Genomic DNA, 21,958 nt, shown 5'->3' with positions numbered 1-21,958 from the left:
AGGGTTAGGGTTTGTGGGTTTCAATGTTTGGTACTTGAAATCAAGTCGTATGGGTCTAGGGTTGGGGTTTTAATTAGTAAATGTGTATTTTGCTTTCAATTTTTTTTGTGAATTTACTTTGATTTGGAACTTGATCTTTATCTTGGTAGGAAGTGAAATACGATTATGGTTCATGTTGATGCACAAAATCAGCGTGGACTTTGGTACAACAGAAAGTGTCAGGTTTGTGACCTTCGCTTGGTTGCTTCGATCACTAGTGAAGATAAGTACGTAAATGAATAGGGACAGGGAAGCAAACACAAGATGTACGTGGTTCACCCAGATCGGCTATGTCCACGGAGTAGAGGAGTTCTCATTAATTGTGAAGGATTTACACAAATACATAGGTTCAAGCTCTCATTTTGTGAGTTCTAGTGAATAGTTTAGTACAAAATGACATTAGAGATTATTGTGGGAGAATGATCCCTATTTATAGAAGAGAGTTTCTAGTTTTGTTCTAACATTGACACGTGTCGTGTTGTGATTGGCTTTTGATGTTGACACGTGTCGAGCTGTGATTGGCTTCTGATGTCGACACGTGTCGCATTGTGATTGGCCTCCTAGTTGAAAGGAAGCTCTTCTGGGTCCTTGACGGTATAACGTTGAACGGTGCTCAGTAGTTTCGGGATTGGTCAAGTATGGTACAAACAGGGAGTTTCTAGTTTTGTTCTAACATTGACACGTGTCGTGTTGTGATTGGCTTCTGATGTTGACACGTGTCGAGTTATGATTGGCTTCTGATGTCGACACGTGTCGCATTGTGATTGGCCTCCTGGTTGAAGGGAAGCTCTTCTGGGTCCTTGACGGTATAACGTTGATCGGTGCTCAGTAGTTTCAGGATTGGTCAAGTATGGTACAAACAGTGCTCCCCTAAGTTCCTGAGTGAGGGAAGCTCCTCGGTTGGGGACTTGCAAGATCCAAGCCATTGAGTAATCACGAAACTTCTAAGTACTGAAGTGTGGTATCATTTTCACGTGCCTTATCTGTCTCATATGTAGATGTGGCATCTTCTCTGGAAGTACTTTTCCTCCATCCATGGGTGGTATCTTTAACCGATGAAGATGCACAAGGTAATGTATCAATTTCACTTGAAGCTTACTTGTAGTTTCGGGCTTGGTCAAGTGCGATACAAACCCTATAGTAGGAGTCCCCCAAGTCGCCGAGCTAGGAGATCTGCCGAAAGAGGTGACAGACAAGGTAAGCAGTTAAACTTCCAAGCAAGCAACCCAGGATCGGAGGTTCGACTTCGGCTTCCGGTTGATTGTTCTCCTTCTCCTTGTCTCTCATTCAGCTGCCAGGATAAGGAGAAGCAAATGGAGAAGAGATGATATGAGATACTTTTGCTTTTGAAGAAGTAACTTTCCACAGGCTTATTCTTGAACTGTGCTGGAGGGTTTTCTGGTTCCCTTCAGAGTATAAGGCCGACTCAAGAATTTGAGGGTCAAAACAAGTCCATCAAATCTAGAGTACGTTCGACCTTGATGATATGGGATACTTTTGCTGTTGACGGAATAATGAATGTGGTATGGAAAGGTGTCGTGCTGTAGTGATCTGTTTCAGCTCATCGTTGAACCTTCTGCTTTAATCTTTTGCATGGCAGAAGTGGTGTGCAACCTTTGCATTTAAATGGTCCTTCAGAACATTCCTTCATAGTGACTCATCCACGCTTGGCAGCTTCAGTGTAAAGAGCCAATATCTGATCAACTGTCATGAGGTATGTGCCGGTGGAATTCATGACCTTGACAGCAGTTGAGGATGAGTTCTCGAGAGCAATGTTAAGTAAGCAACCAGGCAAAGGTCTCAGGCAGTCAGTTCCAGATTGGAGGTTTGATTTCAGGTTCCGACTGACTGCTCTCTTTCTCTTTGTCCTGCAGGTGTGGACAAGGACGAAGACAAGGACAGGGAGAAAGCATGATATGGGATACTCTTGCTTTTGACCCTGATGATATGAGATACTTTTGTTCTTGGTGTGGCTTATTTGCTGAGGTATTATCGGGGGGAAATAAAGCTGAGTATTTCGAGAGGTTATGTTGAGGGTGCATTCTCGAATGCGAGAAAGGGTTGAGCATTTTTGTAGGTTTACCTGTCCGTTGAGGAGTGAGGTCGATGTATATAGGGATTTCCCAATAACAAGTAGTAATGCTATTCCTTTACCCTTCTTGGTCACAGCAATGTAGTGGGAGCTGCCAGCTTCACGTGTTTTAACTTTGTCAGAGCACTTTGAAAAAGTGGTATGTGGTATCTGGAAAGCTGATGTTGCGTGTAAAGATTACAGACAAGCTTTATCTAAGGAAATCTGGCTCTCGAAGTTCTGAGAGCTGTGCCTCTTCGGTTTTCGAACAAGCAATCCCATCGGGGATCTGGCTCTCGAAATTCAGAAAGCGTTGTCGCTTCGGTTTTTGAGAAAGTAATTATGTTGGGAGTCTTTTCTCGAATGTGAGTAAAGGTTGGACGTTCTTGCCAGCCTGTCTTGCCACAGAACACGGAGGTCGACACACATAGAGACTTTCCAGTTGTCAAGCAGTGGTGATGTTCCTTTACCCTTGTGGGTAATAGTAGGGTAGCTGGAACTTCGAAATTCTCGCGCCTAAACTTTGTCAGAGATCTTTGGCAAAGTTATATGTGGTGATTGAACAGCAAGATTCGCGTGCTTTCTACTTCACCAGAAATCTTCGACAGATTGCCCGTAATTTCCGCAAAGCTGAGTGTGCATGTGATAGGTGTTGACGAGGCTGAAAAAGCAGGTGCTTCTTCGATTTCTAAGATCGGCCCTCGTGGTCTCTGAGTAGCCCAGCTTTTGAGAAAGCAAACGCCTCTTCGATTTCTGAAGCTCCGTCGAGTGCAGATTTTTATAGAGGCTGGCATTAAGTTCCACAACACACTTGAATCTCCACCAGTAGAAGCTCATTTCTTGCACTTCTAAGATCTTGATTTGTCTGACCTCTTCCCTCTTCAACACCTTTGAAAATGTCTGGCCTCTCCGACTGTCGTTTTGACTTGAACCTTGGAGAAGAGACATCCATGCTTTCTCCAGACAACATATGGCGCCCATCCTTCATATCCCCTACTGGTCCTCTTACCGTTGGGGATTCTGTGATGAAGAATGATATGACCGCTGCGGTGGTGGCCAGGAACCTTCTCACTCCCAAAGATAACAAACTACTTTCCAAACGGTCTGATGAGTTGGCTGTTAAGGATTCTCTGGCTCTTAGTGTTCAGTGTGCAGGTTCTGTGTCTAATATGGCCCAACGTTTATTTGCTAGAACCCGCCAAGTTGAATCATTGGCTGCTGAAGTGATGAGTCTCAAACAGGAGATTAGAGGGATCAAGCATGAGAATAAACAGTTGCACCGGCTCGCACATGACTATGCTACAAACATGAAGAGGAAGCTTGACCAGATGAAGGAATCTGATGGTCAGGTTTTACTTGATCATCAGTGGTTTGTGGTTTGTTCCAAAGGCATTTATTGCCGTCGTCTTCTGGGGCTGTACCGCGTAATGAAGCTCCAAATGATCAACTTCCAATGCTTCCTCCTTCTGGGGTTCTGTCCAGTACTGAGGCTCCAGATAACCACCCTCCGGTGCTTTCTCTTTCTAGGGCTCTACCGACTGCTGAGACTTCCCCTGAGCAGCCTTTATGAAGGCTCCCTCTTGTTTATTTATTTTGATTCATGTATATGTACATATTTGTAACTTATCGGAAATATCAATAAATAAGATTTGCTTCATTTCAACGTATTATGTTAAATACACCAAGGCCTTCTTCACCAAGTTCTTTGAATTTTTCCTTTTGTTGAAGCTTGTATGTTGAAACTTTGTGAGTGAAGCATGTAGGTTGAGGTAGTGCTCCCTTAATTTTCCGAGTGAGGAAAACTTCTCGTTTGGAGACTTGAAAAATCCAAGTCACTAAGTGGTCGTGAGACTTCCGAGTATCAAGGTGCAGTAGCATATGGTAGGAGTCCCCCAAGTCTCTGGTCGAGGGAGTTGACGAATGAGGCATTTCCTTTCTAAGTGGTAGCCCAAAACTCCTTCATATATATTTGTTATAAAAGTTGTTAGGCCCAAAGAAGAGGAGGCCTAGGCAATTTTGTTTTTTTTTTTTTTTTATTTTTTTTTTTTTTGAATTTTCAAATTTTAAGATTTTTGAATTTTCGAATTTCCGAAAAAATAAAAATTAAAAATAATATATATATATATATATATATATATATATATATATATATTTTAAAGCTTTGTAGATGAAGCTTTGTAGGTGAAGCTTTGAGGTTGAAGCTTTGTTGGGCACCATGAATTGATTTTGCTTCACACTATCTTGATGAAGAGTGTGTGAAGCTTTTATATGTTTTGGTGTTGAAATTTTGTATTGTGGGTGAAGCTTTGGGGTTGAAGCTTGATAGGTGAAGCTTTGGTGTTGAAGCTTTATATGTGAAGCTTTGGTGTTGAAGCTTTATAGGTGAAGCTTTGGTGTTGAAGCTTTATAGGTGAAGCTTTGGTGTTGAAGGGTTGAAGCTTTATAGGTGAAGCTTTGGGATTGAAGCTTTATAGGTGAAGCTTTTGTTGGCACCATAAATTAATTTTGCTTCACACTATCTTGATGAAGATAGTGCAAAGCTTTTGAGATTGATATTTGTCCTCCATTGATGAAGCTTTTGTTGGCACCATAAATTGATCTTGCTTCACACTATCTTGATGAAGATAGTGCGAAGCTTTTGAGATTGATATTTGTCCTCCATTGATGAAGCTTTTGTTGGCACCATAAATTGATTTTACTTCACACTATCTTGATGAAGATAGTGCAAAGCTTTTGAGATTGATATTTGTCCTCCATTGATGAAGCTTTTGTTGGCACCATAAATTGATTTTGCTTCACACTATCTTGATGAAGATAGTGCGAAGCTTTTGAGATTGATATTTGTCCTCCATTGATGAAGCTTTTGTTGGCACCATAAATTTATTTTGCTTCACACTATCTTGATGAAGATAGTGCAAAGCTTTTGAGATTGATATTTGTCCTCCATTGATGAAGCTTTTGTTGGCACCATAAATTGATTTTGCTTCACACTATCTTGATGAAGATAGTGCGAAGCTTTTGAGGATTGTAGTTGTGTTCCATTGATGAAGCTTTGTTGAATTTCCCAATTTCCAATTTCCTCTTCTTTTTTTTTTTTTTTTTTTTTTTGGGAAAACTAGAAATTTGAAAATGTGGGAGAGACAACGTATACAAATTTTGCTTCCATACTATTAAGCGAGAGATTGTGATGCAAGCCACATTTTGTAGTAGTCGAAGGTTTGGATGAACCATATAAATTGAATTTGCTTCGAACAGTCTTGATCAAGAGTGTGTGAAGCTTTCTATGAGTTGTAGTGTTTGCATTGTTACAGAGGAGAAATGTCTGAAGCAGATGCAAGAGGGCTGAAGAGCTTGATCTTCGTATACCATGCACTGAAGCCATTGTTGGCTTGCAATAAGACTTTGTTGGTGACTATAGCTCTTGTTAGGTATAAGTGCTCCCCTAGTTGAGTTGTAAAGCTTGATGGTTTTTTATTATTTGTGAATGCTAGGAGTTCACATGTACAAGTTGTACCACTCGTCTTCTGGTTAGTGGAATGAATGGTGGGTTGCTTTCATCACTTGGTTGGTGGTACGAATGTGAATTCCTTAATCACCTTTCATCACATTTCATCACCTGGTTGGTGACATGAAGGAGAGTACGCGTTGTACATTTCATCACCTGGTTGGTGGCATGAAGGAAAGTACGCGTTGTACATTTCATCACCTGGTTGGTGGCATGAAGATGAGTTCCTTCTTCACCTGATTGGTGATAAGGGTGGCAAGTTTCCAAATAATATTAGAGTACGGGTTGTACATTTCATCACCTAGTTGGTGGTACGAAAGTGAGTTCTTTCATCACCTAGTTGATGAGAATAAGGGCAAGGTGTCGAGGCACATTATGGCAAATGTCGAATGACACAAAGTGTGTTGAACCCTTTCGAAGCACAATTGGCTTATGTATGGATGTGTTGGAATGTATGATGTTTATGCATGAATGTGTTGGAATGTATGATGTTTATGTATGAATGTATTGGAATGTATGATGTTTATGTATAAATGTGTTGGAATGTATGATGTTTATGTATGAATGTGTTGGAATGTATGATGTAGATCCTTTGTATAGTCTTGTTTACACATACTTAGATTTTTTTTTTGTATTGGAAACATTTGCGTTGAAGCTTCAACACTTGAGTGTTTCATTGCTCAGAATGTAAAAGAGTTTAGGGCCGAGTTGGCTAAATCACCTCTTTATTGAATTCATACCAAATGGTCTTTGTTACATAGGATGCCGAACAGCTGTAGCTTAACACTTGTACAATGTGAGTCTATTTGTAATAGTACTTCAAGTGGTCAGCATTCCATGGATGGCCAAGGGTCTTACCGTCGGAGTTTCTGAGCTTGTAGGAGCCAGGGCGGCTAATGCCGACGACCTCGAACGGTCCGTCCCAGTTAGGACTGAGTGTTCCTTCACTTGGGACCCTATCACAGAGTAATCTTTTCTTCAGTACCCAGTCTCCCACTTTGAAAGAGCGAGGTTTGACCCTTGAGTCGTAGTAGTTGGAAATGCGCTGCTTGTAGGCGACATTCCTCAGGTGAGCCTGATTTTGTGTTCCTCGACTAGATCCAGGTTGAGGGTGAGTTGTTTGTCGTTCTCACTATGCATGTAATTCTGGATTCGATATGTTGCTTGCTCAAGCTCAACCGGGACAACTGCTTCTGTACCAAAAGCAAGTGAGAATGAAGTTTCTCCTGTGGAAGTCCGATATGAAGTGTGGTATGACCAAAGAACTTGGGGTACGAATTCTGGCCAACAACCTTTAGCTTTGTCCAAGCTAGTTTTCAGAGTGCGCTTGATTATTTTGTTAACGGCCTCGACTTGTCCATTAGACTGGGGATGGGCTGGAGAGGCAAAACATAAATTGATGTTGAACTTAGAGCAGAACATCTTGAACTTCTTGTTGTCGAACTGCCGCCCATTGTCCGTGACTATCGCATTGGGAATGCCGAATCTACAGAGGATGTTCTTCCATACGAAGTCTTCTATTTTTCCCTCAGTAATGGTTGCCAAGGGTTCTACTTCAGCCCACTTTGTGAAGTAGTCAACTGCAACGATTGCATAGCGGACCTTGCCCTTCCCTGCAGGCATTGGGCCGATCAAATCAAGTCCCTATTGGGCGAAGGGCAAGGGCTGATCATAGGAGTGAGCGGCTCGGGAGGGGAGTGAGGGATAGTTGCGTAGCGTTGACACTTATCACATGAGCGAGATATTCTGATGGCATCTTGGTGGAGTGTTGGCCAATAGTATCCTTGGCGAAAAGTCTTGTGTGCTAGGGATCGAGACCCAGCATGATCTCCGCAGACTCCTTCATGTATTTCCCGAAGGACAATTTCCGTCTCCGCAGGTGTAAGGCATCTTAGGTAGGGCAAGGTAAAACAGCGCTTGTAGAGTTGGTCATTAATGATCAGGTAGCGAGCAGACTTGTATCGAATCTGCTTAGCTTGGACTTTATCATTTGGGAGGGTGCCATGGGCAAGGAATTTATAAATTGGGGTGATCCAACTATCTCCTTGTTGTAAATTGCACAATTCCGCGACCATGGTGCTTGGTGCTGCCAACAATTTGACATGAATTTTTCTCCCAATCTTGTCTTCCACTGCCAAGGTGAGGCGGGCCAAAGCGTCTGCATGACTGTTTGCCGCTCGAGGAACTTGGGTGATCTGGTAGTGGAAGTGCTTGAGCAAAAGTCGTGTTTACGCAAGATATGCTGCCATTGAGCTATCCTTAGCATCAAAGTTGTTCGTGATTTGGTTGACCACTAATTGGGAGTCACTGAAGATATCAATTTGTTTAACTCCAAGATGTTTGGCCAAACGTAAGTCTGCTAGAAGGGCTTCGTATTCGGCCTCGTTGTTCGATGCCTTGAATTTGAAACGAATAGCGTATTCTATCGCCACTTTGTCAGGGGTAGTGAGGACTAATCCTGCTCTGCAGCCCTGTTAGTTGGATGAGCCATCAACATACAGACTCCATGCTGGGGTTGTTGATTCTATCTTCTGAGCTTCCGATGGTAATGAAGCTATTGCTTCAGGTGTCGAAGCAATGTCAACAGGATATGTGAAGTCGGCGATGAAATCTGCTACTGCTTGACCCTTTTCGGCTGGTTTTGGTTGGTATGAGATGTCAAACTCACCCAATGCTATCGCCCATTTGATCATTCGCCCAGACGTGTCAGGACTCTGAAGTATCTGTCGAAGAGGGTGATTGGTAAGCACGATGATGGCGTGTGCTTGGAAATAAGGGCGAAGTTTTCGAGCAGACATGACCAATGCTAGAGCTAATTTCTCAATGTTGGAGTATCGTGTCTCCGCATCTTGTAGGGCCTTGCTAGCATAGTAGACAGGCCGTTCGACACCATTGTCATTTCGAATAAGAACAGAACTGACTGCTGAAACCGAAACCGATAGATAGATAATGAGAGTGTCACCAACTTCTGGTTTGGAGAGTAGAGGGGCTTTACTCATGTACTCTTTGAAGTTCCTGAATGCCTTGGCACATTCCTCCGTCCATGTAATGTACTTTTTATTTCCCTTAAGTGCTTTGAAGAAAGGAGCACATCTATCTGTGGCCTTAGAGATGAATCTGGTTAAGGCTGCCACCTTGCCAGTAAGGCTTTGGATGTCTTTTGAAGTTACTGGCTTTTTCATGTCGAGGATTGCTTTGATCTTTTCGGGGTTAGCTTCAATGCCTCGTTGGCTAATCATGAAGCCTAAGAATTTGCCAGAGCCCACGCCGAAGGCACATTTGTTGGGGTTCAACCTCATTCGATACCTCTTTAGAATGGTGAAAGTTTCAGATAGGTTGGTGATGTGTTGGTCAGCATGTTTGCTCTTGACTAACATATCATCAACGTAAACTTCCATGCTTTTCCCAATCTGTTCGGCGAACATTGAATTGACCAGTCTCTGATAAGTTGCTCCTGCATTCTTTAGACCGAATGGCATGACTTTGTAGCAATATAGTCCCCTGTCAGTAGTGAAGGCTGTGTGTTCTTGGTCTGAGGGGTTCATGAGGATTTGGTTGTATCCTGAATAAGCGTCTATGAAGCTCAAGAGCTCACACCCTGCTGTAGAGTCTATAAGTCTATCAATGAGAGGAAGGGGGAAACTATCCTTCAGGCATCCTTTGTTTAGGTCGGTGTAGTCGACACACATTCTCCACAAGACCTTCTGAAGCAGGAGACTTTCCTTGGTCGGATTTTTCTTAACAATGACAACATTTGCTACCCATGTTGGGTAATTGACTTCACGGATGAAGCCTATGTCCTTGAGTTTTTCAACTTCTGCTTTCATCGCCTCGTATCGTTCAACATCATAAGATCTTCGCTTCTGTTTTACTGGTTTGGTCTTGGGATCAATACTCAAGTTGTGACAGATGATATCGGAAGAGATGCCCGACATATCTTTATATGACCAAGCGAAGACCTCGGCGTTCTCTTGCAAAAAAGAGATCAGCGACAACCGAAGGGGTGGTGACAAAGTGGTGCCAATCTTCACCATGCGATTTGGATGGTCTTTGGAGATAGAGACATTCTCTAACTCTTCAGCGGGTTGTGCTTGCTGGGTGAATGAGTCATCTCGAGGGTCGTCGGGTTGACTGTTGCCATCATGAAGATCCGAGTTGGCTTCATCTGGACTGGTCTTTACTACCTGGTTATGTATAGAGAGGGTCTCCTTGGGGACAGGCAGGTGTTGTTGCTTAACTGAAGTATTGTAACATGATCGAGCACTAAGTTGATCTCCCCTGATGTATCCATTGCCGAAAGGGGTTGGAAACTTCATCAACAACATATGTGTGGATACCATGGCCTTGAGATCATTGATGCCTGTGCGCCCAAAGATGACATTGTATGCCGTCGGGCAATTGATCACTAGGAAGTTAGTGGTAATAGTAGCTGTGTAGGGGCCTGTACCAATGGTGAAGGGTAAGTGTATACTCCCTAAAGGTTGCACGATATCGCCAGAGAAGCTTATAAGAGGAAAAATCGAGCTATCGACCAAGTGTTCAGCTACATTAAGTGCCTTGAAAGCTTCAGCAAACATGATATTGACTGAAGCACCTGTGTCTATCAGGATTCGTTTCACATCAAAATTTGCTATGTGAGCCTCCACGATCAGTGAATCGTTGTGAGGGTAGATGATACCTCTTTCTTCCTCAGGGTAGAAACATATTGGATCCCAGTTAGGTTTTTGATACTTGCCTCCCCTGATGTCTTCCACGTGTAACACTTGATGGCCATGTCTCAAAGTTCGTTCACTGTTTTTCATGGCCCTATTGGAAGATTCAAACATGGGTGTGCCGCCGCTTATGGAGTATATCACATTCACCTGGCGTTGGTTACGGTTATCCCTTGAAGGGTGAAGGAGAAACTGATCAATTTTTCCTTCAAGTGCCAAAGCTTCGATATGATCACGGAGGATGATGCATTTCTCGCCGTCATGGCCATTATACTCGTGGTAGCAGCAAAACACGCCCGTGTTCTTCGTGGACTTGTAATCTGGCTGCCTTGGCTTTGGCTTTGGTATCAGGTAAGCTATACTGGGGTAAATGTCCGCGCATGTAGCGTTCAAAGGTGTGTATGTCTCATACCTTGGGGTAGGGCCTGTCTTGACACGCGATTGGCTCAATGCGTTGACTGCCTGGGGATGGGTGTTATTGTGACGATATACTGAGTTATCGCGATAGTGCCCCTTATTCTTTTTATTAAAATGAGATTGGTGAGGATGGAAATCTTTCCTTTTGCCTTGGGATTGATATGTCTGCTGACTTGGCGAAGCATTAAATGAGGCCGGGAGGTGTGTTGTTACCGTTTGGAAGGTTGAGGCCTTTTCATTCGGTTGGATCTGGCCTCCACTCCCTACTTGCTGATAAGGGGTGACTGTAGGGGGTTTCCCTTGATATGTCATTGTCTCGGCAGAGGCATGGTTGTAAGCTTGTGCCATCACCTCAGAGTAAGTCTTCCAAGTGTTGGCATTGATCATGTACTTGAAGAAACAATCACGTAAGCCTGCCGTGAAGGCCTTGAGGGCGGTCTTGTCATCTGCCTCAGCGCAGCGGGAATACTCATGGCTGAAGCGGCCAGCATACTTTCGTAATGACTCGTCCGACTTCTGGCGAATAGTGTACAAGTCATCTGCGGAATGCAAGCGATCGGTCTGGAAGATGTGTTGAGAGACAAACAACTTCCTTAACTCTTCAAATGAGTCTACTGTCTCGGGTGGAAGACGGCAATACCAGTTTAAAGCTCCGCCAGAGAGGGTGGAGGGGAAGAGAAGGCACCGTTCTTCATCGGTGTGTCTCCGGTATACCATGGTGGACTCAAAGAGGTTAAGGTGTTCAATCGGGTCTTCCCTTCCAGTATAGAGTTGTAAGTCAAGCTTCTGCTTTGTCTTCGCTTGGAGAGGGTGTTGAGTATCCTTCTTGTGAGGGGACCAGGCCTGGGTTGGTTCCAGTCAGGTATCTCGGCTTGACGTTCAGCCTTCAACTTGTTTACTTCCTCCAGGAGCTGTAGGACGAGGGGGTCCTGAGTGGAGTCGTGCATCACTGAAGTTTTCTTCCGTAAGTCCCCATCGCCTCTTGGAAGTAGGAAAGTTTGATCAAGATAGCATGATTTTTCCTTGGACTCGTCACACTGACTCCTAGAGTGAGTATGTCGGAACATTTCCGAGTCCCATGTACCTTCATGTTCTTCTGGGACTTGTTGCCCATTCCCTAGATTAACTGCTGGCCTGGGTCGTGGGAGAGGACCGAGTCTTTCAGAAACTCTTAGGTCATTGATCTTCGAGCTTATGTGGATGGGATTCTCCCGACGTTGCTTTAGGAAGTCTCGACAATCGCGATAGACGGCTTTTGATCCTTCCACACCTTCTGTGAGGAGATGCTTTCCTCTACTCCTTCTGCTTCGGGTTGAAGCAGCTGGGTTGAGAGAAGTCTCATGTTGATTACCACATTGATGTGTAGCTCGATCCCTATCAGGGATGTCCGTGTTAGATATCGGTGACCCTCCGTGTTGGGGGGCATTCAGATGATTGTTGACCTCAGCAGGGGTGACGAGCTTGTGTGCTTGAGCATGCCTAGCCTCGTGAAGCATCTCGAAAAGTTTTTCATACTGCTCCTGGAGGACCTCGTTCCTTATCACTATCTTGTTGTTCTGAGCTTCTAACTCATCGACTTTAGCTTGAAGAGTAACTCTATTTCCTTCCTGCTTTCATTGCTTCATACTAGGTCCAATGGGGGTGTCATTCTGTGTGCTATGGCTTCTTTCGCTCCCCATGTTGGAGAGAGATGTTTGGCCAAAAGAAAGTGTACGAGTGGTGGAAACCAGCTTAACAAAGCTGAAGAGAGTGGGAGTAAGTGTCTTTCCCACAGACGGCGCCAAATGTTGATGCACAAAATCAGCATGGACTTTGGTACAACAGAAAGTGTCAGGTTTGTGACCTTCGCTTGGTTGCTTCGATCACTAGTGAAGATAAGTACGTAAATGAATAGGGACAGGGAAGCAAACACAAGATGTACGTGGTTCACCCAGATCGGCTATGTCCACGGAGTAGAGGAGTTCTCATTAATTGTGAAGGGTTTACACAAATACATAGGTTCAAGCTCTCATTTTGTGAGTTCTAGTGAATAGTTTAGTACAAAATGACATTAGAGATTATTGTGGAAGAATGATCCCTATTTATAGAAGAGAGTTTCTAGTTTTGTTCTAACATTGACACGTGTCGTGTCGTGTTGTGATTGGCTTTTGATGTTGACACGTGTCGAGCTGTGATTGGCTTCTGATGTCGACACGTGTCGCATTATGATTGGCCTCCTGGTTGAAGGGAAGCTCTTCTGGGTCCTTGACAGTATAACGTTGATCGGTACTCAGTAGTTTCGGGATTGGTCAAGTATGGTACAAACAGGGAGTTTCTAGTTTTGTTCTAACATTGACACGTGTCGTATTGTGATTGGTTTCTGATGTCGACACGTGTCGCATTGTGATTGGCCTCCTAGTTGAAGGGAAGCTCTTCTGGGTCCTTGACGATATAACGTTGATCGGTACTCAGTAGTTTCGGGATTGGTCAAGTATGGTACAAACAGTTCATATAATCAACCTTCGAATTAAGGGTTTTTAGTCATTGAATACTATCAAACTCTAGGTGTATGATTCTCCAATTGTGTTCGTGTTTTGTCAAAACTACATTGCGATGATCATGAATGCCATTCCATCTCTGTGTTGCTCTCCAACATGCGCAAGTGGGCTTATTTTCATATAATTTGTTGTAATTGTTATTAACTAAATGGAGGGAGTTCTGTTAAAGTTTATTATTTTTAATATATCTGATGTCGCTTTATGGACGACAGTAGCAAGATTATTTATTTATTTAACTTACATGATGTCGGTTTGGACCGACCATACGTCTGATTATTTAATTGTTTATTTGTTTCTTAATGTCGCTTTTAAGTGCTATCATGTCAGATTTTCATGTCGCTTAAAAGCGACGTAAGGGAAGATGTCGCTTTTAAGCGACGCTGTGTTTATTTTTAATTTATATTACTTTACTTCTTGGTGGTGGATTAAAGGGGATAAGCGACGTCATTACCCTTTTGTGACGGTAGTATTGGTGTCAGTAACTCTATCCGACATTGCGCGATTTAATGTCGGATTTTTACCAAATATCCGACATTAACTGGTGTTTCTTGTTGGTTTAAAAACGCCAGTGATATCCCCTTTTGTAGTAGTGTGAATAATCAATAATACAAAAACCATCAATGCTCAATGACTGAAAAGATAATAAGTTCACAATCCAAAGGGAAACACAAGAAACACAAGAAAATGTTCCTTGGAGGGAACACTTTACATATCAATTACACTTTGAAGGAAACATGCACAATGCATTAATGCAGCCAAAGATTAGTGCCCTTTGTATTTTTATTCACACAAAGCTGTGTAAGGGCAGGTACTTACGTAGTATGCAGATGAGAAGATCATCGTGCATGTCTCTAAGAGCATTGGAAGCCATTCGGGACAGACTTGCCACAGTAATTCAAAAGCAAGCTCAAGGAGACTGGCACGTCAAGATTGATGCCCAAAACGTTGGCCTTAATTGCAGTGCAAAGGCACACAGCAGCTTCAAGATCGGCAAGTCCACCAATGAGGCTACAGCATGGGGTCTTTGGTGGGGTCCCCACAACAATGGTCACCAAGTCATTTAACAAGTCGCCACATACCCCTAGCTTAAGGGTGTCCTTAGGGCAAGAAGCTTTAGCTGGAGGGTTTTGGGGGCTAGCGGGGGTTGCAGGAGGAGGACATTTAGGGGTTTTCGGGGGTGGTGGTGGTGGACATTTAGAAGCATGATGGTTTGCACTGACTGTAGTGAAAGACACGATGTTAAGGGAGATGAGAAGAGCAATGGTTGCAACTGCCTTAGAAGAAGCCATTTTTGTACTAAATATACTGATATTCCTTGGGAAGTGACTGATTGATATGCTTCCTAGATGGATTTTTAGGTGGCGGATGTAGTGAAAAGAATTAGGGTATTTATAGGCCTTTTACCATTTTTGAAATCTAAATTTGTCAATGAAACAATGTGAGCACACTGCACAGTGTTTTGGATCCACCTCTGTCACTTGCTGTCATGCGGTGCAACTTGGAGATTAAGGCCATATTTCAACTTTGGAACATACTGTGTATTTGTTGCTTTCCTATATATAGCACCAAAACAAAAGGACAATTGTTATTATTAGGCACAAAATAAGTCTAAACCTCTTAATTATTAGTGTCCATTTTATCTCAGATACAAAAATGAAAAATAATAAACTAAAAACCGAAATGATTATCAATAGTCTTAAGGAACCTTGCATAGATTTCTAAGTAGTTGAGATATGCTCCCATTATCCATTTGAATTTAGTATAGAACCTCAACCCCTTTGGTCGCACTGCATAAATTCTTCCCTCAATCATATCTAGCAGCAAAATGACTCAGAACAAAACTTGATGAATTCCCCTTATTATAAAGGTTTAATAATTATTCTGGTTCAGAACAAACAATCCATCTGAAAATCTGATTCAATTTGCAAGGGAAGCTCTACATCCACAAATCTCAGATATCATAGGCACTACATATCCTTTGATGCGTGGCACTTAACAACTTGGACTAATCAGAAGAAAAAGAAAAAAAAATCAAAAGTAGGTACGACCTCAATTTCGGAATGGTGTTTAACTTACCACACACGCTCTATTATTTATCCAGACGATAATGTAGAGCAGAAGTTGCATTATAGGCCACATGATTAGAACAAGTGCTGAAAATTAATACTATTTCTTAAGTTTGCTTAAATAGAAAACATAAAAGCTAATGAAATATGAAAAACTCTGTCTCGAAGCGCCCATGGAGTTAGCATGTATATGTTGAATCCCACATCGACCAAGTAAAAGGAAAAGTAATAGTTTAAATATCATAATTCTACTTCAACTGATATCGATGCCTTTTATGATAAAATCTCATACCTGAATAATTGTGCAGGTGGTGATTACCAAGTTGGAGACAGTATCGGTGTTTTTGGAAGTGGGGTGTATGACCCGTCTCTCTGATAATTATATAAGGTATCAGAGTCAAGGAGCGGGCATGTACTGTACTGCCACGTGATTGATGGGTCCCCTTGGCCCCCACGATGATGGGGTCCTTGGCCCTGCGTGTAGGGTGAGTCCCCTTGACTCCACGTGGTTGTTGATATATGGATCTTCTACGTGTGACCCACTAATTGGGTCCCATGTGAGGGAGCATGTTGAATCCCACATTGACCAAGTAAAAGGAAAAGTAATAGTTTAAATATCATAATCCTACTCCAACTAATACCGAAACTTTTTGTGATAAAACCTCACACCTGAAAGATTGTGCAAGTGGTAATTACCAAGTTGTGGACAATATCGGTGTTGTTGGAAGTGGGCCGTATGACCCATCTCTCTGATAATTATACAGTATATACTGAACATGGTGTTTTTTTTTTTGACAGGAAACGATAGTGTATTTCATTAATCAACACGAACCATTACAAGGGTATCATTGGGTATATAGCTCCAGTGACCAATAAATTGACCTAGAGTGAATTTGCACAAATAGACAAATAAGAGAAAACCCCTAGACGACAACCACAAAAGCTAACATACAAACACCAAGCGCATAAGAGCTACTAGTCAGATCTATTATAATAAACGATAGCAGCAACAGAGAAGTACAGACAGCCACAAGAGGCATCGCTGAAAAACAAAGCCACAAAAAAATCATTGCAGAAGAGCGAGATCACATCAAATCATCATTAGTAAACGAGACTACAAAAACGCATTGCACAAATGCGAAAACCAATTTGACCAAAACAAACAGCAACACCACGGTGCACCAAGGCAAGTGGACAACGTGATAGCACTAGAAAATGGTCTGTTGTACACCTCAGTAGTTAACAAAATATTCCGAGAATGAAGCCACAAGGCAGCACTTTCTGATGGAAGGATGCGCCACTCTTGATAAAGACCACTACACATATTTGGATAGCCCCATCAGCAAGTCAAACCAAGGCAGCTAGCTGCACACCTAGAAGCCAGATCTGGGAAAGGCCAGACGATGCAACCCCAGCAAAAGCACGACCCTGGGGAAGCAACAGAGGGTGAGCGCAGGAGGCGGTGCGTTCAAATCAAGATGAGGAAACATCACAGCACCTGCAAATGAGTGGCTACGACCCACCAAACGACCTCAATCCAAATCCAAACATCAAACCCAAATCAAGAGAATAACTTGAAAAGGGCAAAACTCGGATCTAGGAAAGAGACCCGAAATCACGGGATAGACGTGTAAAAGGTGGGGGGAAAAAAGAACAGGGATGGAGCAAGCTAAAAAAGGCAGAAAATGAGGGTTGGCACAGTGAAGGGGAGAAAAGAAATAGGAAGAATAAAGGCGTGGGGAAGGGGGGACACGGGGAATGGGGATGGAATGAAACGCAGGGGAAGAGGGGGGAGAGAAAGGGAGGAAGAGCTAGGGAAAGAAAGGGAAATGGTGCCACACTGGCCCCCAGTCATAGCCAGAGGCCGGCGGCGGATGGGGGGGTTGACGGCTAGGGTTTGGTTGAGGGAGATAGAGCTTTTAGGAACAATTACTTAGGTTGAATTAGGGAGGAGGGGAGCGATGGCAAATTTTTATTTTTTTCTCGTTTGGTTTTCAGTTATTTAAATTTTATTCATGGGGTTAGCTAGCATACCTTCTGAACATGTGATTGGACTAGGTGCGTGATATACTTTTTTTTTAGGTGGAAACTGGATACTTCGTTAAACATCAACAAGGTAGTATATTACACTAATACATGCATATGATGGAAGTGATTTTTGAAAAAAACTTTACCCGAGTAGACACATGGGAAAAACTCTGGTGAAGGAAAAAGAGATCACACATGCTTTCATACCCGAGAAATTAACTTGCGATACATCAATCAACATGAAATTTAGACAAATCATCGTTAATGCAATCCATGATCCATGGTGCTTAATAACCACATATTAGATTAAGAAATTATTATTAGCACTCCCAAATCCTCATTATCCACTAGAAACTTTCTATGTCTAGAATTAAAAATACACTTATAAGGAGCGCAAAATGAGATTTTTAGAGTGTCAGTAACAGTTCCTCGAATTAAATATTGGTAAATTTGACCATTTTAAATAATATAAAGGTGTTTTTGAACTTTAATCCTTGAATGCAATTTAAATCTAATTAAAACGGAATGCTACTAGACTCACTCAATTGTCCTATTTTCTCACCCAAATTATAATCTCACCCGCCTAAAAAGTTAAAAAGGAAAAACTCTCTTTTCCTACCCACCCTTAATCCTAATATAACCTTTTATTATTATCTCTCAATTCTTTTGTATTTTATTCGATATAGTATATATAAGAGTTATATATTAACTAGATAAATGATACGATCCACTCATGTTTTATTATTCGACCCTTTCAAGACATAGTGAGAACAAGAAGACTTTTGAGGCAGATTAGTGTGGCAGATTATTCAAGGTTCTAAAAGGCGTTAGGTGCTAGTCGGACGGTAGGTTGGGGCCTAGCTCCTAAGTAGGACATTGGCGGAAGCCTAGACAGACTAGACGGATTTTAGTAAATTAATTATATCGAATATAAATTAGTTAAATTTAAACATTAAATAATATTTTATTTTTAAAAAATGTGTATATATACGTATGCAATTGAGAATTTTAGGTACATAAGAATATTTAGGTACATAAAACATTACAAAAAAAAATAATAAATAAAAAATGATGTTGCGTTTAGAGAGGAAAGAAATAAAAGGAGATGCTAGGGTTTTCTCTCTGGGGGTGGAGGCGCCGTCGGCGCAAAATTGGGGCCATTTTTTATGGTCTGACCAGATTTCTCCTTCTAGCTTCTGGTTGGGGAGTGAATGATAAAGTTCAGAAAATAATTGATGGGATGGGTAAGTTAGGGTTGGTTAATTTTAGCGGTGTATTTTCGATCATAATCGGGATTGTTGAGCTTAGCTGCTCAATCTCTTGCAAATTCCTGGGATTATTACTTGGTTTGATGTTAATTAGATATGGGGAGTATGTGATAGAAGGGAATTTGGGAAAAGCTAATTTTTGTAGGGGAAAAGCTAATTTTTGTAGGGTAAAAGGTTGTGCAATTAAAGGGGATAAAAAGGGGGAGCTTGGTCCTACTGGTTCTTCTTCTTGTGAATCAAGGGTTTATTACTCCTTGGGACGTGAAAGGACGGGAGTCGCTATTTAAGGTTTTGATAATTAGGAGAGAAGAAGGAAATGGTTTTGGGTTGTCCCAAGGTTTAATGTTTTTGTTCATTAGGTCTAAATTTGATTGGGCTTTGTATAATTGGTTTGTTGGATTCTATATCTGCGTTTTATTGCAGGATTTGGATTGTTTTGGTTTCATTGTCAAGTGGATTATTCTAGTGGTTTGGCGGAGATGGGGTAGGATTCGGACAAAATGGGTGGGTTTTAATTTTGTCCTTTGGAGTTCCCTCCGCGTTTCTCTTGCTTGTGAGTGTCATTTGGCTTCCCAGGCTGCGTTGGGAGCTAGTCCGTTTGAGCAGGAGGTAAGCTCTTCCAATGCTGACTATTTTATTATGTGTGGTTTATTAGATAATTATCGGTGGTGGCATAATTTTATGAATCCTATCTCTAATCTTTATATCGTTAGCCAATATGAGGATAGGTGGATAGTTAATTCTTTTAATTTTATTGACTCTATGTTTGGTGATGATGAGTTCTTTATCTTGTCATGTGAAAATCATCTTGGGTGTGAATATACAAGTGTTAATTTTGATTTCCTTGATGTTATGAATGATCTTGCTTCATTCCTGGTTGTTGATATGTCAATTGCGAAAAGTGAGGAGGTTGAAAGTAGGGACAACACTAGAAATATGTTTTATGTTTTGCTTAATGCAGAGGTTGGCTTTGTGAGTGCAAGGCCTAAAATAGGAATGATGAGTCCAAAGAAAAAAGTCTGTGAGGAGGATGATGTTAAAGCTGAGCCTAGTGGTGGTGCCCTTCGTGCCATTGTTAGGATGCTGAGTCTAAGAAAGAGAATCTGAGAGGTAACTGCAATTAAGGAAGAGTTTAGTTTATTTGAAGAATTAGATTGATGAAGTGTCTTGCATGGAATTGTAGGGGTATTAGGAGAAAGGATTTTCCTAGTAATTTTAATTTTATTTGTTGCTTAGCTAAGTTGGACATTTTTTATTTGATGGACATTAAGGTGGCTGTTCATAAGGTCCCTAGGCACTTTTATTCCAAGTATTTTGATAGTATTTTTTGTTGTGATCCAATTGGCCAATCTGGGGGCCTCTGCTTATGCTGGAATAGTACTAAGGTTTTTGTTAGTATAATTTCTTCTCTCCGAGATATATCCATTGTTCTGTGAAGGACTTGGTTACTAATTTAAAGCCTTTAGTTACTTTTATTTATGCCTTTCCCCAAAAACATATGCAGTGTGACCTGTGGGAGGAGGTCCTCAAGTTAGATCCAATTCATAGCCCTTGGTGCTTAGTAGGAGATTTTAACAATATTGTTGATCTTTCAAAGAAGGTTGGAGGTAATCAAACCCATACCACGGACATGAACAATTTTATCAATTTTCTTAATCGGGGTATCCTTTTGTCTTTAAATGCATCTGGAGTTCCATTTACTTGGACTAATTGTCATACGGATCATACGGTTGTTTTCGAGAGATTGGATAGGGTGGTGGCTAACCCTTTATGGTTAAATATGTTTCGTAATTATCATTTGCATAACTATCCTATTTTTTGTTCTAATCATAGTCCTATTTTAGTATCTCTAAATTCTAGTGAGGAGAAGAATAACTACTTCCCGTTTAAATTTGAGGCTATGTGGCTTATCATCCTCAGTTTAAAATGATTGTGCAAAATTCTTGGCATTGTGAACCTATTATCAATCCTAAAGATAAATTCTGAGCATGTGTTGGTAAGTTTAAATTTCTAGTTTGTAAGTGGAACAAGGACACTTTTGGCAATTTAAAGGAGAAAAAGAAAGAATTGTTAAATGAAATTGATGAGCTTCAAAAGCAAATTATGAGTAACAACTCTGCTGATTTGATGTTGGAAAAATCTCTTCGAGATGAATTGAATCATGTGTTACTTTGTGAAGAAATTATGTGGGCCCAGAGAGCTAAAACTAATTGGCTGCAACTTGGGGATAAGAATACAAAATTCTTTCAAACTGTGGCTACTATACGTAAGAAAATGAATGAAATTACAAAAGTCAAAGATGAGAATGGTTTCTCGTGGTCTATTGGTCAGGGCTTTGAATAGGTTTTTGTGCACGATTTTAAAAAGCGTTTTTCCTGTGACAGTTCTCCCTTGGCTGCTGACCTAAGTAATTTAGCGGATATCATTCAACCTTGTATTTCTAATCATCATAATGAAAGTTTGTTGTCTCTAGTTACAGATGAGGAAATTTGGGATGTTGTAAGTAGTATTGGAGCTCTTAGTGCCCTGAGTCTTGATGGTTTGAGTGCGACCTTTTTTCATTGTTGTTGGGACCAAATTAGGGACTATGTTTCTTGTTTGGTCAAAGATTTTTTCCATAATGGTTCCAGCTTAAGACTCATAAATCAGACTAACATCGGTTTAGTTTCTAAAATAGATAATTTGGAAACTGTTAGTAACTATAGGCCTATTAGTTTGTGTAATGTTAGTTACAAAATTATCACAAAGATTATAATTAAGCGACTAAAACCTCTGTTAGATCTTTGCATCTCTCAAAATCAAGGTGTTTTTGTTCCGGGTAGAGCTATTCAAGATAATATTTTTATTGCTCACGAAATGTTTGCTGGTTTCAATAGGATGAAGGGAAGAATTGGAGCTATGGGTGTCAAGCTAGATCTAGAAAAGGCATATGATTACCTAAACTGGGATTACATTCTGTATGTTCTTCTTAGATTTGGTTTTGATAATTGTTGGGTTGAATTAATTATGGAATGTATTACTTCTCCTTCCTTTTATGTGCTTATAATTTGGTTTTGATAATTGTTGGGTTGAATTAATTATGGAATGTATTACTTCTCCTTCCTTTTATGTGCTTATAAATGAGCGGCCTCATGGTTATTTTTATCCGAAGTGGGGAATTAGACAAGGGGACCCTTTGTCCCCTTATATCTTCATCATTTGTATGGAACCGTTAATTAGACACCTCAATACCCTTATAAATAATCCGAAGTCTCACATTGGTATTTTGTCCTCACCTAGAGGATTTAAAATCTCAAATCTAATGTTTGTTGATGA

The 21,958-nt window shown here is 41.2% G+C and overlaps 2 protein-coding genes across 5 annotated transcripts; one reads left to right on the top strand and one right to left on the bottom strand.

The window, feature by feature from the left end:
* Nucleotides 1-13,909: 13,909 nt before the first annotated feature.
* Nucleotides 13,910-14,664, bottom strand: LOC126627921 (14 kDa proline-rich protein DC2.15). The gene has a single exon (XM_050297487.1). It carries the CDS (start codon nucleotides 14,568-14,570, stop codon nucleotides 14,133-14,135), a length of 438 nt encoding a protein of 145 aa, XP_050153444.1. The 5' UTR covers nucleotides 14,571-14,664; the 3' UTR covers nucleotides 13,910-14,132.
* A 3,746-nt stretch (nucleotides 14,665-18,410) lies between these two features.
* LOC126630397 (uncharacterized) lies at nucleotides 18,411-21,703 on the top strand. Of its 4 annotated transcripts, XM_050300515.1 has the most exons (3): nucleotides 18,411-18,619; nucleotides 19,067-19,753; nucleotides 21,520-21,703. In XM_050300515.1, exons 1-2 carry the CDS (start codon nucleotides 18,611-18,613, stop codon nucleotides 19,748-19,750), a joined length of 693 nt encoding a protein of 230 aa, XP_050156472.1. In that variant the 5' UTR covers nucleotides 18,411-18,610; the 3' UTR covers nucleotides 19,751-19,753; nucleotides 21,520-21,703. The 4 variants fall into 4 exon arrangements, 2 of the variants coding, with proteins under 2 accessions (XP_050156472.1, XP_050156471.1); XR_007625982.1 differs by having other exon boundaries at nucleotides 18,411-19,252; XR_007625983.1 differs by lacking the exon at nucleotides 21,520-21,703 and adding an exon at nucleotides 20,148-20,452 and having other exon boundaries at nucleotides 18,411-19,753.
* The last annotated feature ends 255 nt before the right edge of the window (nucleotides 21,704-21,958 follow it).

Source organism: Malus sylvestris, chromosome 7 (genome assembly GCF_916048215.2).
Source record: "Malus sylvestris chromosome 7, drMalSylv7.2, whole genome shotgun sequence".
Taxonomy (NCBI): Eukaryota; Viridiplantae; Streptophyta; class Magnoliopsida; order Rosales; family Rosaceae; genus Malus; species Malus sylvestris.
Note: the sequence above shows the minus strand (reverse complement) of the source record. Positions and strands in the feature narration are given on the sequence as shown.

Coding starts and splice junctions, on each gene's coding strand:
- LOC126627921 (XM_050297487.1), bottom strand. CDS start 14,570: ATGGCTTCTTCTAAGGCAGTTGCAACCATTGCTCTTCTCATCTCCCTT.